General features: G+C 36.1%; 1 protein-coding gene across 1 annotated transcript; it reads left to right on the top strand.

Moving 5' to 3' along the window:
• The first annotated feature begins 5,670 nt into the window (after positions 1–5,670).
• LOC113057410 (pleckstrin-like) lies at positions 5,671–14,682 on the top strand. The gene is made up of 9 exons (XM_026224789.1): positions 5,671–5,827; positions 7,105–7,260; positions 7,349–7,530; positions 7,763–7,854; positions 9,328–9,512; positions 10,569–10,673; positions 10,918–11,001; positions 11,105–11,177; positions 12,439–14,682. The coding sequence occupies exons 1-9, from the start codon at positions 5,786–5,788 to the stop codon at positions 12,576–12,578; spliced, it is 1,059 nt and encodes a 352-aa protein (XP_026080574.1). The 5' UTR covers positions 5,671–5,785; the 3' UTR covers positions 12,579–14,682.
• Positions 14,683–18,000: the final 3,318 nt, after the last annotated feature.

The raw sequence follows: 18,000 nt of genomic DNA, 5'->3' as shown, positions 1-18,000 counted from the left end.
TATTTGAATATATTGTAAAATGTAATTTATTTCAAATATGATTTTTTTAGCATCATTAGAAATCTTTGTAATAATCTGATTTGTTGCTAAAAAAATATTATTAATAAAATGTATTATTATTATTAAAAAGAAGAGCGAGAGAGAGAGAGAGAGAGAGAGAGAGATAAATAAATAAATAAATAAATTACTGACTCCAAGCCTTTTAATGGTATAGTGTGTAATGTTACAAAGCTAATTTTATTTCAGATAAATGCTTCGATCTTTCTATTCATCAAATAATCTTTAATAAAAATGCATTTAACTGGTTTAAATATTGATAATAATAGTATTAGTAGTAGTAATAATAATAATGATAACAAGGGCGTAACTTTGGGTCTACCATTGGGGGGGTTAAACTCGCGGCATATGAATAATTTTCTTGTGTAAAAGGTAACATGCTAATTTACATTACAGATTATTTAAAATATGATACTATCTTTCTTGCTGGCAAATTAAATTAATAAAGAAAACGAACAAAAGTATTCATTCTGAATATTTCATATTATTTTAATCTGAATGATGTTATGATATTGAGGGGGTTATATTAGTTGGATCAGATTTTTTGGGGGGGTCATGACCCCCGTAACCCCCCTGCAAATTACGCGCATGAATGATAATAATAATAATAAATGTTTCTTAATCAGCATACTAGAATGATGATCATGTGACTGGAGTAATGATGCTGAAAATTCAGCTTTGATCACAGAAATAACTTGCATTTAAAAATATATTCAAATAGAAAAACGGTTATTTTAAACAGTAAAAATATTTCACAATGTTACTGATTTTGCTGTATTTTTGGATCAAATAAATGCAGTATTTGTGAGCAGAAGATAATTATTTAAAAACCATTACAAATATTTTAATTCAAAGCCTGGAGTAACCTATATAAAATCACCTAAAAAAATAAATAAAAAAAAGTATATTTTTAAACTGTTCGCATTGTAGTAGCCTATATATTTGTATGTTGAAATCTAATCTGATTCAATTAGAACTAAACCCTTTAAGATGGTTTTAAAGTGCTCTTGGTCCACTTTACTTTATCTTATCGTGGTCTTAGGGTCTTAACTCATTTAAGATGCTAGGATCTTAAAATGTTTTATGAGCATACTAACACCTAATCTTCTTTAGATTTCATTAACCTATGCTAGAGCGCCACCTGCTGGCTGCATGTTGAGATCATTTCAACAGCCAAGTGCTACTTTATTTTGGTAACTCTCTGTTGTCAGCCATTTCCAGCTGTGGGATGAGCAAAAAATCTACAATAAGGGTATTTCGGTAATAACGGTCTGAAAACCTCTTCTACTGCATGCATGTGTCAGTCCAAGACCACTCAGTTACAGCACACCACATCCCATTTTTGGCATAGTTTATTTTTCTTTCAAACAGTATTACCATTGTGAAAAGTGCAAAAATATGGAAAAATACACCCAACTTACAATTACTATACGTAAATCACGTTGCACCATTCCAAAATACTCATAAATAGAAAGACACACTAGAAATATATCTATATGGGTAAAATTTACTGTGAAACTCTACATGGATTAACATGAAATCTATATAAAATCTGTAAACTCAAATATAAAAGTAAACTTCATCTTCACTGGGTTCTTCTGAGACATCTGGAAGGAAAACTTTAAAAGAGACAACACTGCAGCAAACAGGGTAAAGTGCAACTATTGCATCAGACAAATCCAACAAAACTCCCACTTCACAAACTTCGTCACACGGCACTAACAGGAAAGGCAGCATCCCTACTCTTATTCATACTTCAATGAGAATGACAGTGTTCTGTCTAGCCCAGTGTCTCTTTCTTCACAAGATTGTCTTATCTCACTGGTGACCACAGACTCTTTAACAGGAACAGTTCCTTACTGATCCACGTGAGGGTATGTGTGTTGTTGGGTTTACACTCGTACTCAATACTGTCGAAGCTGTTGCCCCATTGGCAGTGGTCTCTCTTGTTGTAGACTGTGTCATCTGTTGTTTTTACAGTTGCATACTTCCTCAGCCTGTATTCAAGGTTTCAAATCCTCAAGCTGCATTGCTATACTTGTTTCTCAAGAAAATCCCATTTGGAAAGCGATCAGCCCCTCTGGAGGTCAATTAGCACCTTTGACTTGAAAATGTTGCCTATCTCTTGATTTGGTTTGTGTTACTCCCTCAGTGTACACTACAGACTGAGGGTCTTTAGACTACTGCTCCAAGGGAAAAGTCACTCCACCAATAGTCATGGATTCACAGCCTTGACGCCAAACTATGCAGAAAGCTGGCAGTCTGGAGAGAGACGGTGGAGCAAACTTCAGATTAACCCACATTTTGATGAGTCAAATATGCTTCTGCCAAAGTATGTGTCTTCCAGATCAACAGGCTTGTTTTGCTCAAGGATATCAAGTGTGACTAGTATAGTTCTGCAGTGTTGACCATATTAACATAAAAAAATATGGCAGGCAATACTATCTTGGTTTTTGAACATGCACCATGACAATATCATGTGGTTTTGGGCATCAAATACAATGGTATTTCTTTAGCTACCTTGAAGTATGTACTGCCCTGATCTATAAAAATCTATAGAAACATAGAATACAATTAGAGAAACATTACAAACTATTAACTATTAACCAGAAAAAAAATAAAAATAAAACAATGTTTTGGGACATATTCCATTAGGATTCAGTGGTTTTACCAAGCCATCAATAAAAGGTGACAAATTATCCATAGAGACCCACAGGGACCATTGCAGTTTCCATTAAGACCGATATAAATGCCATTATGACCCGTAAAAGCATTACAAATTATGTGTTGTTTTTTGTTTGTTTGTTATTTGTTTTTTAGCAGGGTGTAAATGACATGGTACACTTACAAGAATCAGAACCATGGTATCAAAATACAAATCACAAAGATGTTATTACTATGTTAACACCACAGTACTTGATTTGGAAATTATTTATTACAATACAGTATGTATTTAGTGGTATGACCTATGAAAACGAGACGGTGGGAAAGGGGGGTGAGCACTCAGGTTGGAGAGGCTGTGCCAGGACCCAGTGCGATGATTTAAGAGGAACCAAGCGGCTTGGCGAGGCTAAATCTGTCACGTTCGGTGATACAGGAAACACGGAGAGATCCAAGTGCAGGTAAGATATTTATTAAGGGGCAATCCAAAAGGGTAAACAGTCTAGGCAGGGTCAAAACCAGAAAATCCAAATAAATAAGAACAGACAAAACACAAGGCAGGATCAAGACTACGGAATAACAAGACATTAGACAAGGACTCCGTGACACATACTCAGACAGACCGGGTATAAATACACAGAAGGTAATGAGGGAACTGGAGACAGGTGGGGAATAATCAATTAACTCAAACAAGGAGGAAGGTGACCAAATAAGGGAACAGACAGTTCATAAAGTGACAGACACCGTGGGAAAGGAGGACACCTAGTGGAAACCCAGGGACACAACCCAGACACTGTGACAAAACCTCTCTCAAATACATACAAAATATATTAAAATACCCATCTTGGAGTGTGTTCGATGTCGTGTTCGTGTGGTTATGTCTCTGGGTATGTTTCTGTATCTGGACACTTACAAACTTGAAAAAAATTAAACACTGTGTAAATAGCACAAATAAATAAATAGAATGAGCATACAAATCAAATTTCAAACAGGTCCCACTGGTACAAGCTGCACCGGGGGCCCGATAACCCCAGCTTCGGTCCTGTGTACGAATGTCCACACATTGCATTTATATAAACGTGCAGTTTGATTGGTAATGACGTAATATGTAATTTCATGACGACAGATGCAACACGAAAAATCATTATTTTTACGCCCGTTAGAGGTCGCTTAACTTTAAAATGCAAATATAGGTCATAATAAGGTGCTTACACAAACAACCTATATGGTCATTTTTTAATTTTTTGAAAGACAGGCTCAAATAAAGCTGATTTGACTTGACTCTCAGCTGCATCTGAAGGCACAGATGACGTAATGAAAATAAAGCATATTATCTCATGTACCGAGGTCCAACTCTCTCACTTCCTTTCAAAACCATGTGTGAAAAACGCCTTTTATACAAACAAACAATAATAATAAACAAACAAAAGATATATTTCAATAATCAAGTAAACAACTAGATAATGTTTTAAATTCTCAGGTGTTAAAACAGTACTTTATTATTCTAGATAAACTGTGAACACAGCCTAGGTCTGGTCCTTTTTCTGTGAACGCAAATATACACCGCAGCATTCAGCTTTTTGGCGATAGAAGGCTTTATTTTTCTAATGTGATTAGTTTGTTGAAGTATTATTCCCACAGAAGGTGCAGGCTTTAAAATCTGGTTCATTTCTGTACAAAAATAGGTTCATAAAGGGCCTTTTTTATTATCAATAACCATTTTTTGATAACGTATTTCTTTGCAGATGTTAAGTCAAAGGCCATATTACGGTCAGAATAGACATTTGCAGGCCGGCGCAAGGACACACTCTTTTTTGTGTGTGTGTTTGTGAGGGGGGGGGGGTGCAAGGGGCTTATGGGGAATCGTTGGAGAGGCACCGGTTAATATTTTCAAGTGAACGCTCAAAATACATTATTCAGGTAGTACTTTACAATAATTAACACATTAATACGCTTTGATAGATTAACAAATCGAACCTTATTGTAAAGTGTTACAATTATTTGTTATTAAAGTATATATATACATGTGCACAAAAATATTGGCATGGCAGCCAATACAAATAATAATTGTTTCTTTAAATAAATCCTGCGTTTGGACCAGATCGGTTGCAGAATCACATCTGTGCTTCTAAAATTAACTTTTTTTCTGTATAGTGCAGTAGTTATCTTTATCTGTGTCCTGCCTGGCAGCTTGTCAAGCATGAAAAGCACAAGTTTATTTAAATTCTAAATATATCATCCGTATACAACATGCAAAGAGTGCTCCCTTTAAATTAAAAAAAAAAACTGTCACTCATTCATCACGATCTAACAAAGTTCCAAAAACACACAAACACACACACACATACACATACAAAAAAAACTATAATTTTTTTTTAAATGTCTTTGTTAGAAAAAAGTTAGAAGTATGGCAGAACTCAGCACTGGCCAAAAAAAGGGTGACTGGAGCGGTGAGTGCGTGGATTACAAACTAAACACCTCTGATTGGCCATTGAGTTTTAGAAATCAACAAACATCTGTGATTGGCTACATTGTTCACCTCCTTGAAAATGCATTGTAAAATCATTTGATGCTTTACAAAGAAGAAGATACTCTGGATTGTTTGCCAAATCTATTTCGTTTTGCTGATCCTAGACCAGGGGTTATGGGCAGCTTTTAGATCTAAAAGCAAGCAGAAGCAACAGCAGGCAGTTGTATGAGTAAGACTATAAAAACTCGCTAAACTCAAGTCCGACCTTCTTAAAAAATATGGCAAAAAAAAAAAAAAAGTCTTTCACTGTCATTGACAAGCATAAAGTAATCATGTATGACTGTGGGTGAGTTATCTCTAAACACAAGTGTATCATTTGCCCTCTGACGCGTTAGCTGTGTGGGTTGAAAAACACAAAGGAAACTATCTGACCTTGAAGTTGCCTGTCAGCCAGTGCGTAACTTCCCTTTCCCCGTCACAAAATGTGTCTATAACTGTTAACAGAGGTTAGACGTCAGACACAGATTGAGCTGAACTGTATGGGTCTTGTGTTCAGCACCCCCTGTAGACCAAGACTCACTGCTTTACCTCACAGCTATGGAACCAACAACAATCAGAGAAGGATACCTCGTGAAGAAGGTAAGACTGGGCTTTATCTTCCGTTTATCTGTGATTCTGTGATGCAGTAACAGCTTTTCTGTGGTGTGCTTCAGGGTTTGGGATATGGAGCGTTACGTTTTCTGTAAAATGTGTCAATGTCTGTGTCACTGGTGACCTTAAAAGGAAAGTTTGCTGATAAGTAAAATTATAGATTTTCCAGATAAACTCTTTATATAAAATCAATGGACTACATAAAAAGAATTGACTAGATGTTTTAGTGTTCATCCAAAAACTCCAGTTGTTAAACTTTTTTAAAGTCTACACCAACAAAATTAACTCAGCAACTCAGACTTGAGATTAACCCAACAGGATTTGTATGTCTGCTGATATTTTTCGTTGCTGACACTGAACAATATGGGCTAATGTGACCCAACAATACATTGAGTCAAAATGAGAGATTTTTCTGTTATGCCCGAAATCGTTAGGTTATTTAGTAAAGATCATGTTTAAATGATAATATTTTGTAAATGTCCTGTTGTAAATATATCAAAACTATACATTACTAAGAACTTCATTTGGACAACTTTAAAGGCAATTTTCTCTGTATATTTTTGCAAACTCAGATTCCCAGTTTTCAAATAGTTGTATTTTGGCCAAATATTGTCCTTTACTAAGAAACCATACATCAGTGGAAAGATATTGTAATCAGCTTTCAGATCTTAATAAAAAGGTTTTGTGGTCCAGGGTCATATATTAGAAATATCAAGGCAAGGCTGTACTCTCTTGTTTTTTGAACATGCACCATGACAATCCCATGTATGACAGTACTGATGTCATGTGCTGATGTTTTGTCATGTTTTTCCATGAAGTTGTAAAGTTGCTCTATTTTGGGAATAGATTTTGAAACATCCTCCTGCTCATAGCAGCATGTACTGTAACGCACATTTCATTTTGTCCACACATTCCTTTATTTATTAAGGGTTTGAACCCCTAAAAAAGTTTTGGAAAAGCATTTGATGATATTCTTGTCTTTAACTAATGAAAACAAAACTACACTTGTGCATCAGAATCTGGCAGCTAAAAATAAAGTACAATTCAACCCACAGCTGTGTGTGTGAGCTAAAACACAGAAGTGAAAATGACCGAACTTGAACGTTCACACTTATCTAATCCTTTAATATTGAACCATATCTTTCCTTCAGCTGTGGATTGACGTAGCAAGCTATTTGTTGATAGCTAAGCACTCCTGCTTTTGGATTCAGAATTTGATCTGTAATTTTAGGAAGCTACAGTAGAGAAGGGTTGTTGTTTTACAGGGGACGATGCTCAACTCGTGGAAGGTGGTGTGGGTGGTGTTAGCAGATGATGCCATTGAGTTTTACAAGAAGAAGACAGACAACAGTCCGAAGGGAATGGTCCCTCTGAAGGGTGCGACTCTGACCAGCCCGTGCCAGGATTTCACTAAAAGAATGGTGAAGGAATCAGACGGCTTTAAGACAAGTATACTGATGACATATCCAGAGTTTTCCATAAATAGCTTTCATATGCTTTTGTCAACAGCTAGTGTTTAAGGTCAGGTCGACTAAGAACCAGGACCATTTCTTCCAAGCGACTCACCTGGAGGAGAGGGAGCTCTGGGTTAAAGATATCAAGAGGGCCATCACCTGTTTACAGGGAGGCAAGAAGTTTGCCAGGAAGTCAACGCGACGATCCATTCGCTTACCACAAAATGTTAACCTGAGGTATTACACTGTGATTTCAGTAATAAAAATGTATCGCATTTGAAATATTGGTGGTCTCAGTGGCATTACTCTTGTTTTGTATTCAGCTCATCTTGGGATCTTTGTTCATCTTGTTCTTGGTTCATGACTGAATAAAAGAGTTTCTGTTTTCTGCTAAAACCTAAGAAATAGACAGACCCTGCTGTGAATTACAAAGCTGTTAAACGCTGCCTTTGTTTCTGTCTGTCCGCAGTGAACTGTATGTTCTAATGAGAGATCAAGACAAAGGAGTGAAAGAGCTGAAGGTAGAGAAGGATAAAAGGCTGTTCAGTCACTGTTTCACAGGTAAAATGAAGAACTAGACCAAACCTTATTACTACCATAAATAAGAAGTATCAGTGATCACAGAGGATTTTTCTTTTTTTTAATCATACTTTATTTTAAGGTCCAGTTCTCGCCATAAACAAACCATTTAATTTTGCAGCTTGTTAATAGTTAATGTGGTAGTTGTTCAGTTTAGGTATTGGGTAGGATTAGGCAGGCAGAATAAAATCATGCAGAATATTTGCCTTATAAGTAATAATAAACATCCAATACAACATGCTAATAAGAAACTAGTTAATAGTGAGAATTGCTCCCTGCATTAAAGAGCCAGTAAGATGAAAATTCTAAGCTTCCTATCACTGTTTATAAGTCCTGTACAACAGGTTTTAATCCATCCAAGGTTAAAAACATTATCATTTTGTCAACATATCATTTTAAAATTACCTCAGTTCTCAGAGATCCCCAAACGGTTCGCGCGAAGCTGTTCAAAAGATTCAGTTTCCTTAAACCCCACCTTTCGGTAGCATACTGTGTTCTGATTGGTCAACTAACATAGTCAGGTTTGATTGGTTTTTCCGCACACAACTTCATGGTAAACAATGCGTTAGCATCTGTTTGGGGTGAATTATGTCTTATTCCTCTCATCGCGAAGCAAACAGTAAAATAAAAAACTTGATCAGTCTCGCTGCTTTTTCTTCTGTGTGGGTGTATTCACGCCGCGCGCTTCAGTTTGAATCTGAAAAGCGCATTCAGCGCGGGGGCGTGGTCACATTAGATATAGTGAAGGGAGACGTGAAAAACAGACATCGCGTTGTTTTCATATGGATTACTTTATCACAGAATATCTGATTTCAGCAGCACTTGTTTAGTTTTAAAGTAGACATGTCAAGCTTTCTATAGATATCTCTCTCATGTCTCTTCGTTGAGTATTCACGGAGTTACACTTCATTTTAATGACGTGTTTGTACATTACTTTTTCGGGGTTATCAGGGGAAAATGACTCATAACGCGTATCCGCGATAATCGACTCCAGAGGGTTTAAACATATAACTGTTAGTGCTAGCGCGACTTACTGATAAGACGCTTGGGAGAAAACAAACACATAACTTCATAATCATACTTCGCGTTGTGATTCGGAGATGCTCCTTGTTCTAAATAAAGTTGGTAATGAACCCTCTTTTATGGCCTAACGCTTTGAAAATCCCGCTGTACTCACCGAGATTAGAAAAGCAGTCATCAGTGAAATGCCATTGGTTCTTCTGATCTTCATTCTTTGGCACAAATACAGTGAAAATAAAACAAACTTGCCTTTACAATTAAAAACACACTGTGTCCTCGACATGATGCTCCCATGGGGGGGGGGGGGGGGGGGGGGGGTTGGGACGGCAGGTCAGAGTTTTGTTTCTTTGTTTTATCAGAGGAATATCTCCAGTAAATCTCTCTTTGCGTGAGTGTTGTTGACCTGTAAAAGTCTCCTGGTGGATCTGCTGGCAGGAAACACAGTGATCGACTGGCTGATTTCTGAGGGGAAGGCCAGAAACAGACCCGAGGGCCTGATGTTAGCCACCGGACTGCTGAACGAGGGATTCCTGCTGCCCGCCGGAGACGTGTCCAAAGAAGCCGCCGAAAAAAGAGCAGAGTGTGTTTTCCTGGACCAAACCGAGGCTCTTTATTACTTTGTGAGTTAACATATTACATAATGCACATTATTATTGGCTCTATTCCAAAAGTCACTTTGATTTTTGTAGTGCTGTATACAATGCAGTCTGTTTCAAACATAAACAGGGAAATACTAAATCAGTGATGCAAACTTCAAATAAGTTGCAAGTTCTGCTGAAAAGCAGCTCTACAAAGACACTTGTCACTGTTCAGCTCGGTTGAAGTTCGAGAGGTTGTTCTCATTTAGCTGCAGAAGATAAAGTGTCTTTTAAACACAAGCTTATAGAAGTCGGTTTCTGCCTCTGAATAAAAATAAATATATAAAGTATTTTTTTCCTGCAATTCTGATTTTCTTTTCTAGCAACTCAGAACTTTTCTAGCAACTTTTATTTATTTATTTTTTTACTTTTTTAAAAAAAAAATCAGAACTGTATGATATAAACTCACAATTGCAAGTAACAACGTCAGAATTGTGGTGAATAAAGTTTCCTCTGGCCAAGTTAACAAACACAGTGTGATTATGACTCCAGGCTACACTCTTAAAAATTGTTCAATAAAGAAACTTTACAGTCCAATGAAAATGTTCTTTACATTGGAAAAAAAGGTTCTTTAGATTATTACAATGTTCTTCACACTAAGAGAAAATGGAATGTTCATGGAAAGGTTCTTTGGGGAACCAAAACTGGTTCTTCTAAGGCGTCACTGTGAAAACCCCCTTTTGGAACATTTTATTTTTAAGCGTATACATCACAGATTAGATTAGTGAGCTGCCTACATAGGCAGTATTTTAGGACACCTTAAGCACTCTTGTGACATGACGGTCTGTTTTTTGAAGAAAAGAAATATACATTTAAAAGATATTGTAAAAATGTATTTAAAATGGTTTGATTCTTAGCATTATGTTAAAGTGAAACTGAAGTCTCTCATCTAAGTGCTCAAAATCAATCACTTTAAAATCAATCACTTTACGCTGTACTATATTTTAAATGTGGGTGTATTGGGTGCGTTCAGGAACTAATGGCGTGTCAGTGAAGCGAGAGCTGTTGTTGAGGGTGTGCATGTGTGTTGATCTGCAGGCAGATAGTGGTTTCTTTTGTGAGGGTTACTCCAGCGATGAAGACGAGGTCGTGAAGGAGGAGTTCAGAGGGGCCATAGTCAAACAGGGCTGTTTGGTGAAACAGGTAAGTGCCAAACAAGCACACGATGAACGAATACCTGTGATCTTCTGATGCTGGCTGAATGTGAGCGTAGACGTGTGATTCTCACAAAACCTGTGACATCAAGCATGTGTTTCAACACCAAACTTGATTAACTTAGCAAGCATTGACTTCAAAGGCCCGAAATTGTGTTCTTCTTGCAAAATCTAAACATTTATAAGAATATAAGATATTAGATGCTCTCAGATATTTCTTCATAATTTCACAGGGTCACAGGCGAAAGAACTGGAAAGTCAGAAAGTTTATTCTGAGAGATGATCCTGCTTTTATCCACTACTATGATCCCACCAAAGTAAGCGTGTTCCTGTCATTTCTAAAGATTGGTTAGTTTTGTTTTTCATGTAAAACTAAGACTTTTGTTTAAGTTTTGGCTGCTCTTTGTGTCTCTGTTATAGGGTGAAGACGATCCTCTCGGCTCCATTCACCTGCGTGGTTCAGTCGTGACTGCGGTGGAATATGTGCCTGATGGTATGATGAATATCTAAATAACTAAACACATTTGACAGTCCACCGTTTTATAAACATGCAATCTTAATGAGACTAATTAATATATAAAAAAAAAACATAAATAACATGTTTCACTTCAAAATGAAAGCAAAATATACATCTATATATTTTTCAACATGATTTAAAGGAGGAGCAGCAAAAATAACATAATACACGATTTTTTAAATCATGAATAATGTAATGGCTGGAGTCTAAATTTAAAGGCCCCCTGAAGTGCCTTTAAACACGCAGTGTTATTCTATGTGGTGACGTAATTTCAGCTGAAACAGTAAGTGAGGGTGGGGCATATTGAGCAGCCCGCCCCCTTTTTCAAAATAGCCAATAGCATTTTTCTTTTTTAGATCTGCTCGGGCCACAGGCAGATCCATTGAGCTCAGTAAAGCCACATTTGACAGCCACAGTCATTCAGTATAAAACTCTTAGTAAAAAAAAAATAGTGGCCATTATAATGCTAAGGCTGTGTAGTTGTAAAAGTTTTTAATATATGCCGACTCGCATGTACGATCCGCTTTATGTGATTGTGGAGCTAAAGTCCGGATCAGACTGTGAGCGCCGCGGTTCACGTGAAACAACGTGAAACCAGACCTAATTTTCATGAATCGAAAACATATTTACTCTACCTGAATCATTCTCTTTCAATACATTATGCACTACAAACCATCCACTGTACAGGAAATACTAAACTGTGAACAAGTGACCAATCTCAAGCAGCGCTTCAGCATCTATTTATAGTGCAGGATTCTAGAGAGCATTTGATTGGTCAGAAGATTTGATGAGAAGGTGAAGTGCGAAGTGATGTCATGAGAATCTGTGATTTGAGCAGAAGTGAGAGACTGTAAGATTTGAATGCTTATATCTCCTAAATGTGAATTGTGTCATTGTTTTGGAACACGCCAGCTTATTCATAACCTTAATGCTAACATTTTAATACTAAAAGCTAAAAAAATTTTAATTTTGATTTCATGTGGACTTTAAGAGACATGATAAGTGTGATCAGATCAACTTATAATTTAGTTTTTAGGACCAAGTGTTCCGAAGTTATAACAAAAAAGTGCATTTTTGAACTGGTGGTGGCGCTATGGAGTACATCGTAAAGACACAAGAGTTGGTCTGATTACTATTCAGGACCACCTCTACCAGTGTACCAAATGTTATTATTTTCCTATGTGTTCAGGGCAGACTATATAATTTAAATGTTTGTCTCTCTTCTAAACTCCTGCAGCCAAGAGACACGAGGCGGATGGCAATCTCTTTGAGATCATCACGTCAGATGAGATACACTACTACCTGCAGGCCGCGACAGCCGATGAGCGCAAGGACTGGATCAAAGCCATTCAGAGCGTCTCAAAAACAGGAAAATAACTGTATCAGGTCCATCCCATGGTGGAGAACTGCAAGCTCACTCGTAAAAGACACACAGAGTTAAGGGTGAGGATCAGTGTGGGGGTGTGTTTTGTCTACGCACCAAATATGTCTCCTCTTCAGCATTTTCTAAAAATAAACATTACAGTTTTTTTTTTCTTCACTTTCCGCATTTACACAAAACAGGATTTCTAACAGTCATGTGACAATTTCTCAAGTGAAAAAAAACAAACTCACACTAAGTTAGAGACAGGATGTGGGCAAATGTGTTGTTTAACCAGAAACTGATAGTAAATGAGATTGATCTGCCCGTCCAGAACTGTCAACACAGTGGAGAGAATCTTCAGTGCTCAGCATTTTCCTGTTTTCATGTTAACTAGTAGCACTTCCTGTTTCTTTTCTTGAGTCTGTCTAGATATAGAGATGTACCAGTCTGATGATGAGGTGGTGTAACACGAAATGGACTCAAAATATCACATCTTTACTTAGCTCACTATTCCTATGTATAGAGCTGGGTAGTAACATGTAGTCTGGATTACATAATCAGATTCCAGAAATGAAAATAATATTTTAAAATACTAGTAATCATACTACAGTTACTTTTCATAGATTACATGATTACATATTATTTACATGTTTTTGGAAGGCTTTTGTCTTTCAAACATATTGCACAAATACACAAACTTTTTAGTCATCTGATCCGCTTTCGCCCAATATATTTACTTACATTCATTTTACATTCATGCATTTGGCAGACGTTTTTATCCAAAGCGACTCACAGTGCATTCAGGCTATACATTTTTTTAAATCAGTATGTAAAAGCTTGAAATATCCCTGATATTATAAAATAAATATGTTAATAACAAAGTATCCCATTTGCAAGTTCATGGTTCTCTGACGATGGTTATGGTCACATGACATGCAGGTAAAAAAAAATAAAAATACATCTTAATGAATATGTTTTATTTTGATTGGTTTTAAAATAATGTATTTTAACATCTTTTCATTTTACTTTTTTTTAAAAAACTTCTTGGTTAATTTATCAATCAAAATAGATTTTAGTGAGCGGGTGTAAATAGCATATATATATATATATATATATATATATATATATATATATATATATATATACACATACACACAAAAGATGTCAAATGTGCATTCTTTAGCTGTTGTAAAATTTTCTGAGCCAGCAGATGGCGGTGTCGACAATCCTCTGAGGACACTTTTAAAGGGTCAGTTCACCCAAAAATTAAAATTCTGTCATTGATTACTCACTCACATGCACCTTAGCCAGCTATGAGGTCACCGAGGTCAGGACCTTGGTATTTTTCAGAGGTGTAGGCTACTTTGTGAAATAAATTGCCTTATATAGTATTAACCATTTCACATTGACTTGATTCATGTAGTGTGATTCGTAACTGTCAACATAAGGGGAGAAGAAAAGAAGCCATTTTTAGCATAGGCTATATTAGGCATATGTTAATAATGAATGTGTACATATTGTAAATTTATTCAACTTACATAGCTTTCCAGGTAGCTTAGTAAAGCACTATTACTTACTAATTCATTAATCAGAGTTTCTTGTTAGATAATAGTAGTTACTAGAGTGCTAATATTGTAGTACTTGTGTAGTTATTCATTTATGATGGAACAGTATTTGAAAGTGTTACCAAAAATTGTGTTTGGTGAGACTATATAAAGATGCCAAAATATGCTCATAGACAAACAGGTAATAATAAACAATAACCCAACAGATAGCATGTTTCAGACGTGTTTTTTTCTTCTTCGAATCAACAGATCTAGCAGTAGGACTTTGATCTGACTTTAAAGTGTGTGTGTGCGTGTGTGTGTGTGTGTGTGTGTGTGTGTAGTTGAATTTTTTCACTCACATTAAGGAAACTATGAAAACATCTTGTCCACATTTGTCCCAAAAGATGCTTGAGGATTAATATGTAACTCAAAATCAAAATGTAATGACCACCTAACATATGGGTAAACTTGGTAACTTTTTATGATGTGCAAAGATAAACCAGCAAATGACTGTTTTCATTGAACAAACTATACAGAAATTAAATTTGCATAATGTAAAAAAAAAAAAAAAGCTCAAATATTAACAGAATAATTATACAACTCTCTTATTTCTACCTCTCTGAAATCCTGGACCAATACACTTCCATTGCAAATCATTTTGAAGGGCTAAATGTGATTTGAGTTGAACTGAGGGATGAGTGTATTCAGACATCATGTCTCAGATGCTGTCTTGTACCGAACACCATTTTTAAAGCTGGTGTTAAGGATCTCTGAAAGCATGAGCTCATATAATATGAGGCTGTTTTCAATATTCTCACACACTCAGCGTGAATAACTGTGTCACACTCCTGCTTTAACACCCTTCACTTGCAGCATATTGAGTGCTGCTATTTAACGCAAAGGTCAAATGTGAGTGCTAACTTTTTTCTGCGTTAAAAGCAAACTTGTGTAAAGACATGTTGTCACACCTCCACAGAGGCCCCAGCGTATATCTATATACACTCTGTTTCCTGTTCACAGATGCTTATTTCAGCCCACAGAACTCTATCTATCTCTAAATGTGGTCTGTCTGTAGGATGTTCCATTTCTGATTAATATATTTGTAATTTTTTTTTTCATAAACCTGATTACAGTAGAATACATTTTATGTCCCTAATATGCAATGCTACACAGCTTACAGACTAAACATTTCACACATCAGCACAGTCTATCTGGATAAACTCATTGCTGTGATAAATTCAGTGACTACGTCTTTCACATTATATAAATTAATTTCTCACTCAGACACAGACATCACCGAAACTCTCTGTTTCCGGTTCTCAAAACTGTTGAACTTGAGTTCATGACCTAACATAATACAAAACGGAGTAAGACAGCAATTTGTAATATTTCTACAGTAGGACCACACTGAAATATATTCCAGCTCTGACAGATGACATTTTGTAAAAACAATTAGATGTAGCTGAACACCGTTAGTCTTTCAACTTCACTGCATCAATACAAAAGTGGATAGAGGAGGAATGGGATGTTGCCCTGTAATATAAACGTGGACCATGTGATTTACTGCAGTGAATTCTAACAGTAGAGAGTGTCATTCTTGTTTTGCTAAGAGCATTTATAAAAAAGAAAACGTGTCGTGTTATGTTACATGTTTGTTTTGTGAAGAATGGCTTGATTTGAGAGTGTTTGAGTAGTTTTTGTGGAATTTGAATGTTATATTTGGTGCTTTTCTATATAGTGTCAATACTACACATGCAAAAAGTAGCAATAATATACATGCAACGAAGTGGTTGCATTTCCATAAATAAGATGATAAAAATGTAACCACACACATATGAGTACAATATGTGTTTATACCTGCAGATAGATGTTTAGGACACAAGAGGACAGTCAAAGCCCAAAGAAAAAAGATGCAAGTGAGAAAAACACTAGCTTTGATTTCTGTTTTATGACAAGTGCAGTGTATTATAAATCTAGATTAGCCTCGCTAGATGCTGTTTATATAGTGTTGTGGTTTAGGTTTGAATAACAACAGATTTAGACAGAATCTGATTTTATCTTCTTTATTTTTTTATATAAATTAGAGATGATAAGATCTGGGTTTAAATTGTGATTTATACTGAGCATTCAGATGCATTCTCCCTTTACATAGTTAGTTTGATAATTCATTGATCAGCTGTCTGTCATCACTGAAATGAATCTACAAGATGATCTTACAGATCTTTTAAATCTATTTACGGCCATTCAGGGTATGATATTACACAGTTGAATTATTAGGCATATATTTTACCAAAACCGAATCTCGACTGTGTTTGATGAAGGATTCTGATTGAGTTCAGTTCTGATTCAGTCAGGGAATGGACACAGCACTGAAACAGCATGTTTGTTGATAATTGAGGATGACAGCATTACCCCACAAATGTCCATATTGGCTTTTGTCTATTTATACTACTATACTTTATATTTTATATTTTATAATATTTATACATTCCTAATTAGCTTGATTTGTAAACAGGGAAATAGTACATTAAGCTTTTTCTCCTCGATTTTCAAAATATTTTAGTCTGTCCAACTGTATATATATATATATATATATATATATATATATATATATATATATACTGAAGTATTATAATTCATATTTGACGTGCCCTCCGTGGAAGGGCTCCGAGCTCTGGAATGGCCCGTACTTAGAGTAACCCCTGGAGTAACCCAAGAGTTGAGCGCGCACAGTATTAAGAGGTTGAGCTTGCATTGTGCTTGGAAAAAATAGTTCTCTGTGCTCAAAACGTACAATTACTCGCTCAGGATTGAGGCAAAAAATAACGCCATATTGCAGCACCTGACAGGGAGTTCAGTACTAAAGACGGGTGTACACAGTGCGAATTCGGTTGGTCGGAAGATCGTATGTCCTCGCATATGTCACGAGTCAGTTTATCTGAAAATCATATGAAGAAGATGATATACCAAACAATTGTATGTACTGTCGATTTCTGAAGCAATCGCACGAAGTTGATACAGAAGTTGATATTAACAGCAATTATTATATGATGCAGTCACACTTGTAGCAGTATTTGTTAGTTCTGTTTGTTGATTCAGGGTCAGCATCATCTGATGTCCTCTGAGGGGTCAGCATCATCTCTTCTCAGGTGTTCTGGATCCAGACTGGAGCTTGTGTAAATCCTAGTTACCACGACATTTAAATCACTGATCACTGTATGAGATTAGATGCCTTCTGTGGTTACAGCTTCATTCTTCATTTTGGTGGCTTTAATTATAAATAACACCCCTAAGTGTTTGTCCTAGAAACTCTGAAAATATGATTGTCCAGGATTTTAAAGATATAAAAAAGGCTAGAAAGCAAATCACATGAAGATGCTTGTAATACATACAAATTATTTGCATTCATTTTGGGCAAAAATTATAAACCCATGATCTTCAAATTGAGGGGACCTGCAAAAGGGGAGATTACTATAGGAAATCTGTAGAAAATAATATTAAACATTAAAAGCAGTATAATTAATGCTAGAAAAAAAAGATAATTCATTATAAATACCACGTAGGGTCAATGTGCCAACCAGAGATGTATAGTAACGAAGTAGAACTACTTCACTACTGTACTTAAGTACTAAAAGGCGGTATCTGTACTTTGCTAGAATATTATTTTTTTCTCCTACTTCCACTTTTACTTCAGTACATATTTTCGCTGAGTTTAATACTTTTACTCCGATATTTTTTTATGTGCTGCATCGTTACTCGTTACAATTATGATGTTACGAATCATTCCATTACAAACCACTGCCAGAACTGTAGATGGCAGGTTTGATGAAGCTGGCACATCATTGAGTGAATCAAGCGATTAAGAAGACTGCACATGCTGACTGAACTG

The sequence above is a fragment of the Carassius auratus genome, chromosome 38, assembly GCF_003368295.1.
Source record: "Carassius auratus strain Wakin chromosome 38, ASM336829v1, whole genome shotgun sequence".
NCBI classification, from domain to species: Eukaryota; Metazoa; Chordata; class Actinopteri; order Cypriniformes; family Cyprinidae; genus Carassius; species Carassius auratus.
This window is presented reverse-complemented; position numbering and strand designations above follow the sequence as displayed.